We start from the raw sequence: 21839 nt of genomic DNA on the forward strand, positions 1-21839 counted from the left end.
TATTACTTCTCTTTTTCTATCCCCTTAGTGCAGTAAAAGATTTTTTGGAGGTGTGCTAGCCGCCTGTAGACATTTATTTATGTTGTGTTCAGCAGATATTTAAAATTGGTGTAGACTCAGTAACGGAAGAAACAATGCTCTCTTCAGAACTGTGTTTAGAAACCGAATGTTACCGTGCCCCTCTGCATCACCACTGTGGAGGCACTCAGCTCCACCACAGGCATCTGGAGCTCGAAGACACCTCAGAGCCCCAGGCCTTTTCCCAAGCCCTTGACTTTTGACCAAACTCTCCTGTTCTTGTACCACTAATTTCTTAATAGTAAATGCAGGATTTTTACACTTAGCTCTGCTAAATCAGCTCATTAATGCTCAAATATTGTGTCTAGAGTCTGTCATTTAAACCACTATCCTTCCCTCCCAGTTTTCTAGAGGCTCCCTAGGTTTCAGTGCTGGCTCTGCTACTTGGCAGGTTATGTGACCTTAGCGAGGTTTCTTTTCTCACTGTGCCTGTTTCCTCATCTGTAAAATGGAAATAATAATAGTAACTACTTCACAAAGTTATCAAAAGGAAGAAATAAGTTATATATAAGACACTTAGAATCTTATCAGATATCTAGTAACTGGTACATAAAGGGAAAGATGGTATTGTTGTGATTATTATGATTGTATGGTGTTTCCCTCCAAGTTATTTTTAAAACAGGAGATACATTTAACATGGATTAAGACTAAACTGCAGAGGAGTGTCCCCTATTGGTTAGGGTAGGACATTCATACCTAAAGGCCCAGCATGAGGCTGGCGGCACTAGAGAGTACACAGCAACCCGTGAGACACTGAGGTGGTAAGGCCTGTGGCAAACTATTTCTTGATAATAAATATATAGAGTCTGAATTCTATCCCTAGACCCACACCCCTAGTATGAGGCCTCTTTACCAGAGACACCCCCTCGAGCTGAAAGGTATCATTTGCAAATGTGCTAAATACAGCCCCCTAATAAGCTCAACAATATACCCAAGGATAAGAATTCTGAAAAGTCAAGACACAAAATATTTACAGCAGTATTTCCCAACAGAGAATTGAGGGGATTCATTCCATTAAAGGTGCTGGTAAATATTGTCTGTTTTGATTCTGACATTAAATAATAATAATTGTAATAAAATTTAAATAGTTTTCTTCTTGTAAATAGTACAGTTTGAGAGCTGCTATGTGAATACGGAAGGAGCATGCACAATGGTTAGTGGGGATAAGCTGACTCACATGAATAACTTGGTTGGTGTGAAAAAGTTTTAAATTGTTTTTATTCTTTAATATATATAAATCATGCACAACAAACCCTGGTTTAAAAGGAAGACACATAAGAAACAATGAAGCAGAAAGCAAATCAATGTTTTCTAAAACAAGCTAAAATGCAGAGGGGAGAAGAGTCATTCCTTAAGTCCTTGAATATCAGTCTGTCTGGCACTCAAGTGCCATGCACTGTTCTAACACAGTATTAACTCATTTAATCTCTCAAAAACTCCTCCTACACTGTTGGTGGAAATGTAAATTGGCACAACCACTATGGAAAACAGTATAGAAGTATTCAGAAAATTAAACATAGAACTACCATACGACCTAGCAATCCCACTCCTGGGCATATATCCAGACAAAATTTTCATTCAAAAAGATACATGCACCACTATGTTCACTGCAGCACTATTCACAATAGCCAAGACATGGAAACAACCTAAATGTCCATTGACAGTTGAATGGATTAAGAAAATGTGGTACTGGAGTGTCTGTTGTGGCTCACCAGAAATGAATCTGACTTGCATCCATGGGGACACAGGTTTGATTCCCGGCCTCTCTCAGTGGGTTAAGGGTACAGCGTTGCTGTGACCTATGGTGTAGGTTGCAGACATGGCTCAGATCTGGTGTTGCTGTGGCTGAGGTGTAGGCTGGAGGCTACAGATCCAATTTGATCCCTAGCCTGGGAACCTCCATAAGCCACAGGTGTAGCCCTAAAAAGAGTAAAAAAAAAAAAAAAAAAAAAAGATGTGGTAAATATACACAATGGAATATTACTCAGTCATAAAAAAGAACAAAACAATGCCATCTGCAGCACCATAGATGGAACTAGAGATTACCATAGTGAGTTAAGTCAGAAAGAGACAAATACCATATTGACATCACTTATATCTGGAATCTAGCATATGGCACAAATGAACCCACCTATAGAAAAGAAACAAACTCATGGACATGGAGAACATACTTGTTGTTGCCAAGGGAGAGAGGGGAGGAAGTGGGATAGACTGGGAGTTGGGAGTTGGTAGATGCATTTGGAGTGGATAAGCAATGAGATCCTGCTATATAGCACAGGGAACTGTATCTAGTCACCTGTGATGGAGGATAATTTGAGAAAAAGAATGTATGTATATGTGTAACTGGGTCACTTTGCTGTACAGCAAAAATTGACAGAATATTATAAATCAACTATAATAATAAAATTTTTGAAAAGATGTGTACATATATACAATGGAATACAACTTAGCCATAAAAAAGAATAAAATAATGCCATAGTAGCAACATGGATACAAATAGAGATTCTCATACTAAGTGAAGTAAATCAGAAGAAAGACAAATACCATATGGTATCATTTATATGTGGAATCTAAAATATGGCACAAATGAACCTATCAACAACAAAAACTTAGAAGTGCTATTATTATTCCCATTTATAGACAAGAAAATTGAGGCAGAGAAAGGTTAAATAACTTGCTTAAGATCACAAGGACAGTATGCTGGGAATCAAATGAGGTGTGACACTAGAGACAGCCTTCAAAATGATCAGTACCCAATCTGCAAATTACATCCACAATGATCAAAATGATCATAGAGAACCTCAAGATAATGCTACTACTTTTATAAAGAAATTTTAAAAAGAAGGTATAGAGTAGATTATAAATGATTTAACTTTTAATGTATGGGGAACAAAGGCTCATTTACAATTTCAATATGAAAAAATTAGAACTGAGAATATATCCCATTTAGTAGAATTTGCTCTAAGCTTTGAAAGGCTATTTTCTCAATTAAAAATAGTATAGCCTAGGAGTTCCCGTAGTGGCTCAGTGGTTAACGAATCCAGCTAGCAACCATGAGGTTGCAGGTTTGATCCCTGACCTTGCTCAGTGGGTTAAGGATCTGGTGTTGCCATGACCTGTGGTGCAGGTCGCAGAAGCGGCTCCAATCCCACGTTGCTGTGCCTCTGGGGTAGGCCGGCAGCTACAGCTCCAATTAGACCCCTAGCCTGGGAACCTCCATATGCCGCGGAAGCAGCCCAAGAAATGGCAAAAAGACAAAAAAAAAAAAAAAAAAAAAAATAGTATAGCCTACAGAGAAGAATCAATTGAAGGTCTTACAACTTCAATTTTCAGCCATTAAATTTCAAACTATAAAATGCAACTCTGAAGGAGATTGTAAGAAATTTAATAAAACATAGGGAGAAAGGGAGGGAGTCTAACAATAAAATAAAGCCATATGGAAAAAACCTATTCTTTAGAAAACACCAGTGATAGTCAAGTGAGATACAGCTAAGAACCTGATTGAATTAGAGGAAAAGTACCAAAAGTAATTATGACTGTTGTTTTGTAATATTCAGAATTTCCAAATTCCAATTTGATGAATAATAAATTTAAGACTAAATTTATGAACTGATATATGTATAATAACTTAAGGTTTCTGCATGATAATTTTCTAGTGAGTAAATGAGAATTTAAAAACTCTCCCACTGTCTATAATATAAAATGATCTACCCTGACAGCAATTATTCTTTATTAACATTATTAAGAGCATCTAAGCTTTTTTCTGGCTCTAACTGAAATGTAATAGTTACTATTATTTTAATCAAAAATGTAATTCAGATATAAAAATTATGGTTGAGTACAAAGAAAAGAATATAACTGTGGGGGGAAAAAAGAATACAAAAACCTCTCAAATGAGACTATGGAAATAAACCCCTATGAAGAGCAAAACAGATTATAATTCCTAATCTTTAAAAAATGTGGGCAAACTAAAAACTTGAGTTTTATATCATCACTTGCCTTTTAATAAGCTCAATTACCCGACACTTTGATTCTGAAAGTAAAAAATCTCTTACATGCATTCCTATAAAAAGCATTTTTATTATGTGTGCTAATATGAGAATTAACTGCACGACGAAAGACAAAGGTGTAGCTTGCTAGTGGGGAGGGTGGGAATGAAACGGGGTGAAAGGTTAAAAAAAAAAAAAAAATCAGTCATACCACCTTAAGTGTTTCCTCCATAAAATTACATACATTGTGACGTGAATATTCTCCTATGCCTATTACCTGGAATGCATGTGGAATAATAACGCCACAAAGCCCTAAACTATACATATACAGTCTTTGGCAAGGAAATAGCTATTTGTGCTGCTAAAGCCGCCATCAATCATACCCCCTACACATACCTTTTCAGAGCTTTCAGGTCAGATGAATAGGCACTACTGATCTATGGACATCCTTAGTCATTTGAAATGCATTACTAAGCAGCTGAGTGGAAAATGCCATCAATTCTAAAAGGCTTTCACAGCCAAATAATTCAGAATGAGGGCCAAAAACACAGCTTGCCAGAAGCATACACAATAAAATGTAGCTGGGCTTATTACACATGGTGGTTCAAACAATCTTATTTCTTTCCAAAATGCTGCATAAATTAGTTAAAGAAACTATTTTGGGTACTAAAAATTTATATTTTCCAAGTTACAAAGGTACTAAAATTTAGCCTTCCGCTCATATTTCCTCCAAGGAAGTATTTTCAACAATGCGTTTTAACATGGTTATTAATATTATAGATGACAAGTAAAGGAAGATTGACAAACTAGAATGTAAAAAATAAAAGAGAGTACGACCTTCCAAAGTATGGTCTTTGGATAGAAAGTACAAAGGAAGGCATTATGTCCATGGTCAAAGCAGAGGTGAGCTGGGGCTCAGAATAAAAACCACTACATCAAGAGAAAGAACTGATAATCGATGTGCAGCTTATCTGTAAAAATCAAACTACAGAGGCACGAATGGTTGTTTACTGTCTAGTCACAACCAACACAACTTATTAGACAAATACAAAGACTGAAATGGGGACTCATGGTCACCAAGACTGAATGAATAACTGTGTCATAATAACAACAACAACAGGAACAGTGATATTTACTAACACTTGGAAGGTGATAGGTTTGGGGATGAGTGTATACACTTATCTTAATCTCCACTACTACCCCATGACCTTGGTATATTATATCTCCACTTCATTATGAAGGTTACAGAATTTGCTATATGAATCGGTCAGCCGTGTGAATCTAGAGCCTACAATCTTAGCGGCTATACCGTACTATTTTTTAAATGTCCTAGAAATTAAGAAACAAACTTCTTCCAGCAATGAGTATACCATGTAACCTTAAACAGGCTTTAAGCATCTTATTCTACTCACTTTTCACATAAATTCTAATATTCCATTTAAAAATAACATGCCTGTTACAGAAAATTTAGAAAATACGCTATCAAAAGACAAGACTGTCAACTATATTCAAGTATGTGAAATATTCTATATACATATCTTCTTATATTATCATATTTTAAATAATTATAAAAATGTAATGGATGAGTAAAACTGTAAGAACAAGTAAGAAATGGACCAGGGCAGAGAATGGTTATGAAGCCCACAGGCCAGACTCTGCAGAGGAACACTTCAAATAGTCTTGTCCAGAGAAAGGAGCTGAGCAGTCACTTACACACTTCCCAGGTCTGGGAGTCCTAGGAATCGGTGAAGACAGGATTTCTCATTCTCATATGATGCATAAGATATTCCTTTTTAAAATTTTTACCAACTACAAGCTTGGAAACTGCTAGCCCTAAGCTTTAACCAACTGCTTTCTTTGTCTTCATATTCCACCTCAAATAGACTTTTCTCATCCTTCAGTGAGAATGCTTCTCATTTTCCACTCCAGAACACGGGGTATCTTTGTCACTGTTGAAACAGTTCTATGCCGGTTGATCAGCACTGGCTACTTTCAGACCTTAACACTAAAATATTTGAAATAGCTGAATTTAAAATGTATTACGCAGAGGTAACACACAATAAACAGAGAGGTAAAAATAATAGGTAACTCAATTTCAAGGAACTTTACATTTAAGGAATCTTCATTCTGTTGAAGACAATCAAAATAAAAACTTACCACTATTTTGGCCAAGATGCCATCATCACTTGCATCTAAGGTAACCACAGCTTTGTCAGTCTCTATTTCACACAAGGCATCTCCAGCACTCACAGCTTCACCTACAAAACAAGACTGGGTTTGTTTTGTTTTTTTTTTTTTTAATATGAGTATTAGTTCTGAGAGGTGGTGTGTGTAAAGTGTGTAAAACACAATAAATACCAAAATATTCAGTAGGTATTTCTGGGCTCTGGAACTACAAATAATTCTCATGTTGTATGCGTATTTCTCTACATGTATGTATCTAGGTTTGCTGTATTTTTCAAAAGCTCTATTATGGACATAAATTATTATTTGTTATAACAAAGTTATTACAGAGATTACTGAGCAAAAAGAAATCACCTTTTCTAGACAACAGCAAGGAATTACATGTATCTTCCTCTGAACAAACCAATTCCACACCTCACATTCTGTCTTTTAATATATTTTGACTCTTATTCCTTAAGAAAACAGTTTTACACTTAATCCCACTTCTCAGCTAAAAATGTGAGTTCAGAAACCCTGTTGGCACCACAGAGCATAAATGAATAAAAACATTAAGCATAAAGAGAAAATCAAAGACACAGCTAAGGTAAAATAAGTAGCATTTCTGTGCAACAGAAACAGTACAAGTATTCAAAAATGCTGAGCAGGACCGGACTTGCTGGTTTTTGGGTCTAGAAGCAGCTTGTGGAGAGGAAGGGTGAAGTTCAGTGGTTTCCTTTGGACCACAGGGAACTAAAAGTGGCCTGCTGAAGCGGGGACTCAAATTGATTCTCTGCTTAAAGCTAGAGCTGGATCAGGTTTCCTCTACCCATATCAGGAGGCTGGTAAAACTAGCAACCAAAACCTTTAACTAGAACTATGGCTTGAAGTCATTCCAGCTGATCTAAGAAGGTAAGGAACAAAAACACTACTTCAATTCCAGGAATGGAGCTAAACTACCTTCTGGTTTCATTACTGCATCTGTCAATATCCCTAACACCAATAGCAAAATCCTTAGGTTGAGGGGTGGGAATAAAGAGACTCAGGGCACAGGTGGGAAGACATTAAAACTAAAACAAAAACATTCACTCAAAAGTAAATTGCAAAACAAAGTTCCAAAACATGAATAAATTTAATGCTAAGAAAGAAAACCATAGACATCAGTTACTGGCATAGAAATTCATTTGGATACAATCCATTTAGTGCAACTCATCAAAGATTTAAAAATAAGTATCTTAAAGATGTTAAGAAAAAGAAATGAAGGTATAAGATCTATCACAAGAATGAGAGATTAAAAAAAATGATGTACAGAAATGCAACCCTATCAGGTTGAAAGAAAAAAACTAATTAGAAATCTTGGAAATGGAAAATATAATGAATGGGAAAAAAAAAAAAAGAAACAATTAATGGCAAATATTCTACACTGGACATAGTGAAAGAATGGATGAGTAAATTAAAGGTGGCTTCAGTGAACTGCCTGGAACTTAATATGGGCCCACAAAAAGAAAACAGAAAGAGCAGTTAAGGGACATAAATTGAAGCTGCAGTATTTGACTAAGAAGAAATGGGGGAGAATAGCGGAGAAGCAATAAATGAAGAGATAACTGCTGAGAATTTCCCAGAACTGAACAGAGATATATCTTCAAAATGAAAGAGTACTGAATGAGTTTATCTACGGTGTATTGATTAGGAGGGGGTCCAAGTGAGCCCTGAAACTTCTGGAAATATCCTGTATCTTAACTTGGTGGTGGTAACCTGGATAAGTGTGTGTGTAAAAATTAATTGAGCTTATACTTTCTGCAGATAATACCTTGATTAAGAAAATTAAACAGAAGAAAAGAGTGTTAGATGGTATAAACATGACTCCACATTATAGGTACACTGTATAGAAATTACATGCTATCAACAACAGAAACACAATCTTAGAAGCTATCAGAGGGAAAAAAAAATAGATTACCTCAATGGAATGACAGACTGAGAGCACACTTCTCAGCAGCTGCAATAGAGGTCAGAAGACAACGGAGTAATATCTTCAAAAAGCTGAGGAAAAATAACTGTCTAGAATTTTATATGCAGCCAAACCATCATTCAAGGATGAAGGAAAAGTATTCTTTAGACATATAAAGGCTAAGAAAATTTACCACTTATTTATGAGCTCTTACAAAAATGCAGTTCAAAAGGAAAAACGGACACAAAGGGGGACCCATGGGCTACAAAAACAAGTTACCACAGAAATTGGTAAAGTATTAACTATTAATCATTTAAATGTTAATTTCAGAGGGGTTATAAAAGTTTATAACCCAAATGCTATAAAAATAAGATGAATAAGGAAATTTTTAGGTGATAAAACATGCTAAGAACTTTGATATGATAGGAGGAAAAAAATACTACGTAACTCTAGACTCTACTGGCAAAATATAAATATGTGTCCTAAAAACATACTAGTGTACACTAAAAATGGAAACATAACCTACAGAATTCATGAAAGTAGAAAATACAGGAAATAAGAAAAACTATTATACATTGAAGGCAGACACATGAAGAGAAAAAAGCAAAGGATAAAAGCAGAAAAACCAAAAAATGGTAGAAATAAATCCATCCAAACATATCGGTAATTACAATAAATATAAATGGATTGAAACTGCCTACTAAAAAGCAAGAGACTATCAAAATGAACAAAAAATAAATAAAATCTGGGTAAATGCTGCTTACAAGAGACAGACCTAAAACAAAAGCAGAACAAAAAATAAGAGATAGAAAAATATGAAGAATATAAACACACCCTCTCACACACACAGCAAAAATAGCTGGTACAGCAATAGGAATAGATACACTCAATAGGAGAATATGAAGAAAAATCTAAAACATTGAGATAACAAATACACTCTAAAAGTTCACTGTACTGAAACTACTTCACTGCATACCAAGAATTTCATATAGTTATATCTCAGTTAAAATAGCTCAGAACCACCAATATAAACTATTTTAACCAAATAAACTTATCTGTTAGATATTTACCAACAACCTAAAAGGTGCTTGGTCTAACCCAAAGAGATTTTCCTATTCAACCAATATTTATTGACAATGTATTAGGGCACTGAGAGGATACAGCAGTGGAAGAAAAAAAGGTTAAAGAGTTCTGAACTCAAGAAACTTCCTTACTATCTTGTAACAATTAATTGGAAATTACATGCTATGGGAACCTTTAGGAGGAGCATCTAATACAGTTTTTAGAAGGTTACAGAAGGTGTCTTTAAAAAAAAAAAAAAAAAGATATCTAATCTGAGCCTAAAAAGACGAGACAATTAAGCAAAGGGGCAAGTGATCCAGGCAGAAGGCACAACATACTCTCCAGGCAAAAGGGAACGGGAAACTTAGGAGGATCTGGCTAATATTACCTGAGAGAAGTGATGAGAGATTAGGCTGATGAGGTACACAGGAATCAAACCCCAAAAGGAAACTTCTCTGTCATACAGAGAAAGCTACAGTGCCAAATTATACAATCTTACATTACTTCTTTACATGACAGACTTTTTAGAGTAGTTAAGATAGATTGTATTTCAAAAGGAAAGGAATTACACCCTAATGTTTCTGCTACCACCATGGAAAAAGCAATTGAGTCAGGCAAACTAGCAATTAAATACTTCTTCTAAGACCTAGAAAAGAAATTCTGGTCATAGAAAAATAATAATGCTTTATCATTTGTGATTATTTTAAATTCCAAACACCCTTTGAGAACCACTCAAAAATTCTCCCTCGTAGGTCACCTAGATGATTTTGTTCCCATTCCTGAATGCCTATAGTAGTTTTAATTTGAAATGAATCACAAATTACATGATGAAATGTTACTACCATCACTTACTTTTGCAAAAATTGATTTTCCTCTGTTTACCAAACTATGAGCTTCTTCACAATAGGAACAGAACAAACCTTATGTGTTTTACATTCTACCTCATTCCCCAGGACTCCAGCTCGTGCCTCAGAAAATAACTGTAATAATATCGCAACTCATCATTTCCTCATAAGGTATATATCAAACTGTCCTTTATGCATCTTTCAGTTCTAACATTTAATTTGTAGCATGCTTCTAACATTTAAAAACTTAGGTATTCTGTTTCCTTTTTATTTTGATTTAATTACATACCTATTCACATAATATAAACATCTATATTAGCTATATTAGAATGCTGAGAGCGAGAGACAATGTAAAGAAACACAAAAAAACATCTACCATGCTGTGTACTACCCCCAAGAATCACAGCAAGGTTTAAAACACTGTATTATTGGAAGTTCCCATTGTGGCTCAGTGGTAATGAGCTCAACTAGAATCCATGAGGACGGGGATTTGATCCCTGGCCTCGCTCAGTGGATGAAGGATCCAGTGTTGCTGTGAGCTGTGGTGTAGGTTGCAGACACAGCTTGGATCCCATGTTGCTGTGGCGGTGGTGTAGGCCAGCTGCTGCAGCTCTGATTCAACCCCTAGCCTGGAACTTCCATATGCCTCACAGGCAGTCCTGTAAAGAAAAAACAAACAAACAAACAAACAAAACCCACATTGTATCATTTTATAAGGCACATTACTAAATATAATGTGAATGCCAAAGAAAAACTTTGAGATAAATAGTGAGCCATGAAGATTCCAAATACAATCAGCTTCAGCCTTGATCAACAATTTAGTGCTGTGATTCAGAAAAGCTGCTGGCACAGGAGTTACAAGGAACTCTTGCAACTCAGACAGTTTGTAAATTTATTGCACTGATGCTGGAAAATCTGGGCATTGTGGTATATCTGTCCCTAAATAAATGTTGTTTTCTCCTCTTCGATGTTGCTGTAAACAGTGGCACCCATGTAGCTTTTGACTTTTCTTTTTTAATGTTTCATATGAAAACTACAAACTACCTTAATTTACATTAAGGTAAATTAAGGTACACTACCTTAATTTACATTTCCTCATTGTAAATAAGCTTGTCTTATCTGGATTTTTTGTGTGTATCTGTTCTACCAATTAACTTCTTTTGCAGTTTTAATCCAGTATTATTTCTCCTAACTTGTTTTATGTAAAAGGTGAAAAATAAAAAAGTTGGAATCCCCAGCCCCTCACCCAAAAAATTCCAAGCTCTGACACTAGTAATCTTGACAAAGTTACTTAATCTCTCTGACTCTAGGGGTTGTGTATGTGCAACTATTAAAAAAAAACAAAACAAAAAACCATGCAACTAGAAATGGTAACTCTTCACATACCTCTTCAAGGAACACTTAGCAACATCTTTAGGTGAAAAAGTTTCGTATGTTATTAATAATCATCAAGAACAGACTCATTCTAGCTCCCTGCTCCCTCCTCTATCAGTTCAGGCAGATCACTCAACAACACTAGTGTATAAAGCATGTATAAGTAGGCACTAGGTATAAACACAACAATACAATATGGTTCCGCTCATCGCAAGTTCAGTCTGGAAGACAAGACTGAGAAGCTAGAACACAGCATCACAGCTGGCGTGAGGTGACAGACGGCTCCTCAGCTGCCACGTTGATGGCTGACTGGCTGGAGAAGGAGATGGCAGCCTTGCCGTGTTCCCGCGTGTCCCTGTGCCATCTCCCCGTGGTGCGGGTCAGCAGCCGAGGCGGAGCGGACCCGGAGCGAGAGTGCGGGCCCCAGGAGGGGCCAGAGCAGAGGCCCGCCCGGGGGCCGCTCCCCAGCACCGAAGCCAGCATCATCATCATCCTGTTCTTTGTCCAGATGGGCGGCTGCCAGGGCTGAGGACTGACGGACAGAGGCTTCCCTTGCTCTTTTCAATTCTCGGGATGAAGAATAGTCTTGATAAACACAGTTAATGGTGATGTTTATTAACTAAACACATCCCATGACTTTCACAAAATAGTTCCGTTCTGACAAAAGGTATTTAAAAGGGGTGTGTGTGGTGGTCGTGGTGGGGGAGAGTCACACTTAGGTGCATATTAAAAAACAAACAAACAAAAAACCTCTTCTTAGCACTAAGTTGAACCATAATGACAAGCATGATTACAGACAAAAATATTTCATTCACGCAACAAATATTTACTCGCTGCCCCTATGGGAATGACGCAGTGCAAGATCCTAAGGTAAAAATAGTAATAAGACAGACCTGCTTCAAGAAGTCCCTAGTCTGGGAGTTACCATCGTGGCGCAGTGGTTAACGAATCCGACTAGGAACCATGAGGTTGCGGGTTCGGTCCCTGCCCTTGCTCAGTGGGTTAAGGATCCGGTGTTGCCATGAGCTGTGGTGTGGGTTGCAGACGTGGCTCAGATCCCTCGTTGCTGTGGCTCTGGCGTAGGCCAGCGTCTACAGCTCCGATTCGACCCCTAGCCTGGGAACCTCCATATGCCTCGGGAGCAGCCCAAGAAATAGCAAAAAGAAAAAAAAAAAAAAAAAAAGAAGTCCCTAGTCTGACTGGGGAAGAGTACAAACAAGCCAATCCCATCCAGTCAGTGCCTGTGGCAGCATGGAGGATGGAGGAGGTCCCTAGTGAGTGTTTGCCAACTCTTTTCACTTCATCTCACACGAAGATATTACTTGCATGGCCCAAGAACCCAGGTAACCTGGCTCCTCGCCTATCTGAAGTCCTGCTCTGAGGGTTGAAGGCATGAGTGGTAGTTTGAGAAGGAAACTGCTGGACAAAGTTAACCTCCCTTACATTCTTCTGGCTCTCACATGTCCCTGCATGGCCCATTTCAAGTACTCAACATGTGGGTGGGTGGCGGTTACTCTATTAGACCGTGCAGATAGAACATTTCCAAAAGCCACAGAAAGGTCTATGGAATAATACTGTAATCTACAATTTACTCACCAATTCTGTAGTTCTGACATAACAGAAATATTAATAAGTGTAAAAAAGCATAATGATGGAATGCTATCCAGCAATAAAAGGAAAGAACTGCCGATACATGCTACAATGTGGATGAACTGCCAAGTCATGCTAAATCAAAGAAGCTAGTCAGAAAAGACGTCATATTACATGTTTCTATTTACATGAAATGCCCAGAAAGGGCAAAATTTGAGAGTCAAAAAGCAGATGAAGGCAGGGATAGGAGAAAGAAGCGACGGCAATCAAGCACTAGAGGTCTTTGGGGGGGGGGTGATAGAAATGTTCTCAAAATGGATATTGGAGATGACTGTACAACTCTATACATTCACTAAAAACCACTGTATTATGCACTTAAAATTGGTGACTGTTACAGTGTGTAAATTATACCCCAAAAGCTGTGAAAACAGTATATGGAGAATACACTCAAGTTATTTGAGAAATTCATAATATGAGAAATTTTCCATTTTCACACCCCAAAAATGTAAACAAATCCCCAGAAAGAAGTCAAAGCCTCATCTACATTAGGAGCCAGAGACCCATTTAACACTCTAGTAGCACTGGTGATCACAAGTCACACAGTGATAAACTTCTTCAAGGCGGTTTTACTTCTGAATTTTACACATTATTATATTAGACACAGTCCAAGATTTACACAAAAATTATTTGAAATATTCAAAACTCCCAGTCACATGACAGAAGGAATGGCCACGTAAAATGACAGCCTCTGAGGGAAAACATACTGAGAGCAGCAGCTACAGCACTGGTGAAGCAAGTTCTGTGTTTGTTCCTTACAACATGTAGCCAAGTACTTGACATAAGTCTCTCAGCCTAGTTTGGTTCCAGCACTTCTGGATACGTGCTTAAATATCTCACGAAAGAAAACAATGTTTTTACAGACCCTCAAATATTCTCTCACAAAAGGGGGGAACAAGAATATTTTCTTCTTTGTTATTTTAACAGTGTGAATCTTTCAACTGATGAAAAACTAAACTATACTCACTTTAATTAAACCTTCCAAGAGATTTTGAAATTGTACATGGTACCTAGCACCTCTGAACTGTTTTCTCAACTAATTTAATGACACATATTCTTTACTCAATCCTCAGACTGAAATTAAATAGTCTAATATTCATTATAAGACTACTTTTCTGTCACATTCATGGGATCACCCAATACGAGAGTTTTGTACACTATTTCCTTATGATGAGAGATGTTATCAAGAGGATGTGACCACTGGAGCTGTACAACAGCAATCGGAGGGCCCTCACCCCCTCCCCGTCCTTGGAATGTGCATTCCGCTTGCATTCCCAGTGTCAGAAGGTGCCCAAGGACACAGCCTTGCCATAATACTGTGGCGCTGAGACCATCTGGACAGTGTACATGATTGAGCCCAGCTAAGGCCTCTGTATACTTGTAAGATTCTGGTGGGTGGTGTGGAGATCTCCTTGTCCTGTGCCCGCTGGAAGCAAGCCCCACATCAGAGTACCAGTCTGCAGTGGTGTGCCTCTTTCTTCCTTCTCTCTCTCCTCTCCATGTACAGGACCGATCAGGAGAGGAGGTTGTGAATCAACACCATGACTTTGAAAAGGAACAGGAGATTCTGCGGGGGGGCAAAACGACTCTCATATAGTGGTTATTCAGTAAATAGTTAATAAATGAACAAATCTGTGCTCAAAACTCAGCAATGAATGACTTGCTGCATGATCTTGGCCAATGATACCACCTCTCTCAGTTTCATCATCTGTATCATTTGGAAATAAGTACCATACAGAATTGTAAAAATTAAAATACTTGATATAGGCAAAACTTGGTATATAGGTAAAAACTAGGTGACTAACAAATGGTCAACCTGTTTATCAGACTCTACATTGGAGACATTCTTTTGCAAGACTGTATTTGAAGAAAACAAAGCTTACTGGTATCACTAGGGAAAAAAAAAAAAAAAACCCAACAGCGGGAAGCTGAGTTATCTATCATATAATTCTAAAGCCAAAGACACATCTTAGATCTCGTCACTCCCAGATATTTCATGACAGAGTGTGAACCCTAAAAGACAAACCTAAGCCAGAGTTCTTTTCATTGCACTCTTACCACCTTGCTTAAAACACACACACACACACAATAGTTGTGACCAGAGTCTCAGATTTTCAAGAAACCTTAGTTTTGTAAGACCAAACTGCTATAGACTAAAGCTTATCAGATAATTAGCCTTAGTTTAAAAACAAATTAGATTTGTAATTGGCTAACTTTTTTTGTCTTTTTGCCATTTCTTTTTCATAAAAAAACTTCAATTTGCTTAATGTTTGCAAGTCTAAACTTATTGTTTTAAATAACAGTGACCATATAATAAAGATCTCAAGATAAAATTTTTTAAATAGGAGTTTCTGTCGTGGCTCAGCAGTTAGCGAATCCGACTAGGAACCATGAGGTTGTGGGTTCAATCCCTGGCCTCACTCAGAGGGTTAAGAATCCGGCGTTGCCGTGAGTTGTGGTGTAGGTGCAGATGTGGCTTGGATCTGGACTTGCCGTGGCTGTGGCATAGGCTGGCAGCTAAAGCTCTGATTAGACCCTGGCCTGGGAAACTCCATGTGCTTTGGGTGGGGCCCTAGAAAAGACAAAAAGACCAAAAAAAAAAAAATTTTTTTTTTAAATATCATAGTTATTAAGAAAAAAAGGTATATAAAGTTTTCTTGAAGAATATAAATGTTTTACATACATAATGACTGAACCAAGTTACCGTAAATGTATAAAGCACCAAACATACTTAGATTATTATAAAGTCATACCCAGGCGTACAATAATAAATGTTAAAGAAATGAAGTAAATTATACTCAAAAAAAAAAAAATCACAAATCACAAAGGTGATGAACTTCAAAAAGAAGCCAGAGAATCATGGAGAACCAAGGATTAAGACTGCTCTCAATTATTTATGTGTACTGGTAAAGAAACATGTCTCCTCAGTTGGTAGATTATAGAATTTCAAATGCAACCTTCAGAGAAATGGGTTCTGGGGGCTGAAAGCACATCCTGGCTTGTCTGATATGAAAATAGCACATGTAATCAAAAGGAAAAAGAACAGAATAATGAAACCATTTGTCAACTGGCTCTTTCTCATACGTGCCACATTCTAGTGGGTGTAAGTAATGCATCAGTCTGCCTGTGAGCCAGGAGTCTAAGAGATAAATGTGGTCCAAAGAATCCTCTTACCTTCTTACCTACCTGCTATCAGTTCTCAGTGTGAAGAAATTTAATCTTTTTATAATGACTGTAAAAGGCTGTTCTGTCACTGAATCATTATTTAATGACACCAACACTCAGTCATACTGAATATGGAAATAACCAAAGCTCTGTAATCCATCAGGAAAAAAACCCTTAAAAATAGATTCCACTTGACTGCATTATTTATAAAGGTGAAACTTTCTTAGATACTGATAATTATTGTAAAAGATGGCAGCAGCCATGCAGAGCTGGTTGCTCAAAATGCTTCCTAAATGAAGTTCTGACTCTTTCATTTATACAACATACGTCTTTCTCAAATTCTAGAAAATTCTCTGCCATTTTTAATCACACTTTAAACCAAGCTTGAGTTTTTCATTTCCTAATTTTAGAGACAATATTTTTCATTCCTAGAAGTTCTATCTGTCCTTTTCAAATTTGTCTGGATTTTTGGATAGTGTTTTTCTTTTTTCATATTTTCAATTCCTTCTCTTATATGTTTTGTCATTTCAAATATACATTTTTACATATCTATTAATTGGAATTAAGTGAAGTTCTTGAAGGTCTAATCCTGCTGCTCGTTATGCCTAATTACTTTTGTTCCTAAATGACATCTTCCGTGTGTACTACTAAATTTAGAATCATGAATTCGTGGTAAATGGGACTTTATCTGGGAATCTTGTGTGGCTTGGATTAGAGGCTGTGTCCTTCCAGAATCATGGCTTCTGCCAAATGACCCAGCAAGACCATCAGCCCAGGACCACTTTACCTCTACCTGTGGGTAGAATACAAAGACAAATACTAGAAATTTGAATTCCAAAGTCTCATGAGGAGAGGCCCATGAGAGAACATTTTCAAGGAAGTAGGCATTTTTGACCCATCTAGATCCCAAGTCAAACAAATATACCTATCTGTTAGCATATGGCATTAAATTCCATCCATATGCAGATGACTCTCAAATTCCTATTTCTAAGTCAGACCTCACTGCTGAACTTCAATTCCTATAATCAACCGACTACTGAACAACTTCCCTTAAATATCTAATAAGCATTTCGAACTTGACCACATCCAAACCTGGACCTAAATTCTTGATGTCCTCTCCTCCCCCCAAACCCATTTCCCAGTCTCAGTTATCCACCCTTCCGGCTCAGGCCCCGGGGGGGCATGTGGTCAACTCCCACTCAAGTGACATTCTGGTATTGCTGACACTTGGTGATTCCTTCTTGTTGTATTACGTTCAACTTAAATTTGAAAAATGTCTTAAAAATTTTCTATCCGGGAGTTCCCGTTGTGGCGCAGTGGTTAACGAATCCGACTAGGAACCATGAGGTTGCGGGTTCGGTCCCTGCCCTTGCTCAGTGCGTTAAGGATCCGGCGTTGCTGTGAACTGTGGTGTAGGTTGCAGACGCGGCTCGGATCCTGCGTTTCTGTGGCTCTGGCGTAGGCCGGTGGCTACAGCTCCGATTCAACCCCTAGCCTGGGAACCTCCATATGCCGCGGGAGCGGCCCAAGAAATAGCAACAACAACAACAACAGACAAAAGACCAAAAAAAAAAAAAAATTTCTATCTGTAGTGAGCAGAACCCTGATCACATCTGTTTAGATGGTTATGCTGACAAGAAGTCCTCAGGACTGATTTTTCAAATGTGAGCAGGTAAAGCGAACTACTTAAATTATCTATAGTTAGCTCTTGATACTGGCATGCTCTTAGGGCCTGTTTGATTCAGTACAAGGCTACTAACAGCACTCAAGAATGCATGTAGAGGAGTTCCCGTCACGGTGCAGCGGAAACGAATCCGACTTGGGACCATGAGGTTGCATGTTTGATACCTTAACCTCACTCAGCGGGTTAAGGATCCGGCGTTGCCATGAGCGGTGGTGTAGGTCGCAGATTTGGCTCGGATTTGGTGTTGCTGTGGCTGTGGCACTGGCTGGCAGCTGCAGCTCCAATTCGACTCCTAGCCTGGGAAATTCCATATGCCATGGGTGCGGCCCTAAAAAGCAAAAAAAAAAAAAAAAGCACATAGAAACCACTTCCCACAAATAACTATGAGTGTGGATATATCTTGGCTTTAGGATAAGGACCCTCACAGACATCTTGCTTCCAAGACTTTACATAACTTGAATGTCCCACTTTCTCATTTTCTAAAAAAGGCTATGTATTTTCTAAGGACCAGCTCAAATAGTTCTTCATCTGCAAAGTCTTCTCAGATGCCTGTCACATTTCCTGCTCTCAGCTTACTCTCCACTCTACCAGTATATTTACTAATTCAACCACTTAAGAGTGCTGCCAGGTCTGTTCTAATTACTATGCTAGTCACAACAAGAAAAGGAAACATATTAAAACTCAGAAACACTCATGACTAAGGGACAGAAGTAATGCTTCCAATCCGATGCGGTATGTAGCCTAACAAGGACCAGTCATGCCCATCTGGACAGCCTGACTGTACCATGCCTCCCAACCTCCCCACTGGCCCAATCCACAGTCCCCAGCTCCGCCATGAGGCCCCTTCTGCAATCTGTCTTGTTGCCTTTCCTAGCACCCCAGCTGCCCTCTCAAGGAACTGGGGCCTTTCCCCAAACTCCCAAGCACATCTGGCTAGGGTTCTGAAGTAAAGATTTGCAGCCTTCATCCCAATCCCCATACTTATCCTCACTGCCATGAATGGAATCACAGCATAACGCTGGAATCACAGCATAACGCTGCCGAACGCTGAACTCCACCACCTAAACTCTCTATGCAATTTTATAAGCATTAGGCTGGACCACTCAATACCAACATTTGCCTGGATGACCTCCATGCCCACTGGATCACATAAAGAGACCCCAGAAGCCCTTGCCAGGGCTAGCCTCTGGAATCAGGCAAGTCCTCCCAGGGCATGTCCTTCATTCTTAAGTCATTCTTCCCTCTGCTCTTGCCATTTTTAACACTTGATTTACCATTTCTTTTCTTTTTTTTTTTTTAATTTGCCATTTCTTAAGCTAAAGGAAGCATAATAACAGCCATGGGCAACTCATCTAGTCAATTTCTCCATATATCTCTCTACCAAACACAGAGACAGAAGATTCATTTCTTTCCTCCACAAAAGTTGGACATGTTGCAGAATGAAATCATAGCAAAAGATGGCTACAAGGAGAGCTAAAAGAAGCCACCAGGAGTTAACACCTGGTTGGGGGGGGCGTTACTCTACCAACACATGTGGTAGTAACAAGAGGAAGGGAAAGGGAAAAGAAAGCAGCTGCAAGAAAAATTATATATATAATATATAAATATGAAAAAATATAAAAGAAAAAATAAAAAGTCTCTTCTCCTTCACATTAATTTTTCCTCTGTCTTTCTATACCACAAGCACTGCAGCATCCTTATCTCTTTGGCCCTCATATGCTTAGTCTTATTTTTTAAGCACTACACTAAAGTCTGGCAAAATAATTATAATAGCCAAGGTATGGAAACAACCTAATTGCCCATCAATGAATAAATCGATAAAGATGTCAGATATACGCATGTATAATGGAATACTACTCAGCCATAAAAAGGATGAAAATTTCTTATTTGCAACAACATAAATGGACTTTGAAGGTATTATAATAAGCGAAATAATGATTTCACTCATATGTAGACTATAACAAACAAAACAAAATAAATGAACAAAAAAAAAAACCCAAAACAAACATGTAGCTACAGCAGAGAACAGAGCAGCCATCAGAAGGGAAGGAGGCAAGGGAAGGGGGGAGGGCAACATGAGTAAAGAGGATCAGCTGTATGGTGACAGATGGAAACTAAGTTTTTGGTGGTGAGCATACTGCAGTAAATCAAAAGTAGCAATACAAGGTTATACACATGAAACATAATGTCATAAACCAATGTTACTGCAATAAAAAATGTATTTTTAAAAAGCTGGCAAAATGGTTGCTATAAACAATAGATTAATATGGCTTTATAGGTAATACTGTAGCAAATATTCTCTTAACAACAGCAAGATTCAAATTTCACTGGAGCTTATAAGAAGCCGAGGAAAGAGTAGTTTCTCACTCCATGTTATATCCCAAAGGCTACTGATCGTACAACTTTAAAAATATATATATATACATATATGTATATGTACAAAAATTTCAAATATATACAAAAGCTGTGAGGAACATTAATGAAGCCACATGTTATCCAATTTGTACAACTGTCAACTGGCTCATGAAGTTATACTCTTATCCTCCCACCAGAGGTATTTTGAAGTTAATGCCAGACATACTATCACTTCATACATTAGGTATTTCAACTCATATCTCTTACAGATGAGATTTTTTAAATTATAACCATGGTATCATTAAACTTCTAGAATTATTAATCCCTTAACCTCATTAAACATATAATTTTCAAATATCCCTAAATGGTTGTATTTGCTTGAATCATAAACAAAATAAGGTCACTACATTGGAACTGGTCTTTTAAATTTCCTTTAAGCTACAGTTCCCTTACCTCCTTCCTCTCCCACCTCCCCAAATTTATTTGTTGAAGAAACTGGCCTATAGAAATCCCCACAGTCTGGATTTTGCTGATATATTCCTCATAGTGTCGCTGAATACATCCCTCTTTCTCCTATATTTCCTGGAAAATGGTAGTTACTACTGGGTTGATCACACTCAGGTCAGTTTTCTGGCAAGTCAGTCTAATAGTTGGTGGGGTGTACTGTCTGGTTTTCTGATATTATCAACCAATGATGATCACCAGCTATATCCCTTAATTTATTAGAGGGTGCAAAAGTATATACAGTGACATTCTATCATTCCTCTGTCTTTTAAAAGTTGGGATATGCCAATAATTAAAAAATTATTCTCATCAACTACTTGGTGACTCTGAGCTATGGTTCTCATAGGAAAGTCTGGGAAAAACATTTGAGTCTTTCCACTTACTACCAGTTTTCAAAATGAGTTAATCTAATAGCATCCCCTAAAGTAGAACAACTATTAGTGTCTTCTCCAGTATTACTGTAAAGTTCAAATTCAAATATATTTAATGTGTTTCAATTGACTGTAGTTACTATACTTATTGATCCTCAAATTGTCCCCCCACCTTTGGCTTCTGAGTCCCCTTTAGGATGCCCTCAGGAGTTTTTGATAACTGATTTGCTTTCTAAATTGACAAGATGTTACAAATTCATCTTGTACATTTTCTGCTCCAGACCCAGAAGTAGCTATTTTCCAAGAAGCGTTAGTTTACTTTAGTGGGAAATGGCATTTAGAGACTACAGTCTCTTTGCTGGGGGGGCTCATTGCTAGTGGGTTTGTTGTTTTCCCAGGTCCTGCCAGGGAAAAGAGCTGGAACATTTACTCATAGGATCTTTCTTTAACATTAGCTATCTTTCATCTATTTTTCCTTTAAACACCACCAATGGCTGGGTTCCCAGTAATAGCATATTGATCACCCATTTGGTTTATCTCATAAAATTCATTTTAAAAAAACCGTTAGAATAACAATACCAACATAACCACTATAAGTAAACAGTTTCAGATATTTTTAGAGATAGCGTTGTTCTTGAGTTACAATTTAGTAAAGAT

The 21839-nt window shown here is 37.7% G+C and overlaps 1 protein-coding gene and 1 non-coding gene across 2 annotated transcripts in view; both read right to left on the bottom strand.

The window, feature by feature from the left end:
* Positions 1 to 21839, bottom strand: part of PDHX (pyruvate dehydrogenase complex component X) — a 79942-nt gene that overhangs the window by 39526 nt on the left and 18577 nt on the right. Inside the window, 1 exon segment of the mRNA XM_003122869.4 lies at positions 6225 to 6325. Coding sequence (XP_003122917.2) covers positions 6225 to 6325 — 101 coding nt within the window.
* On the bottom strand, positions 11855 to 11933 carry MIR1343 (microRNA 1343). The gene has a single exon (NR_038611.1). It is a non-coding gene; the product is annotated as a microRNA 1343 (primary transcript).

The sequence above is a fragment of the Sus scrofa genome, chromosome 2 (assembly GCF_000003025.6).
Source record: "Sus scrofa isolate TJ Tabasco breed Duroc chromosome 2, Sscrofa11.1, whole genome shotgun sequence".
Taxonomy (NCBI): Eukaryota; Metazoa; Chordata; class Mammalia; order Artiodactyla; family Suidae; genus Sus; species Sus scrofa.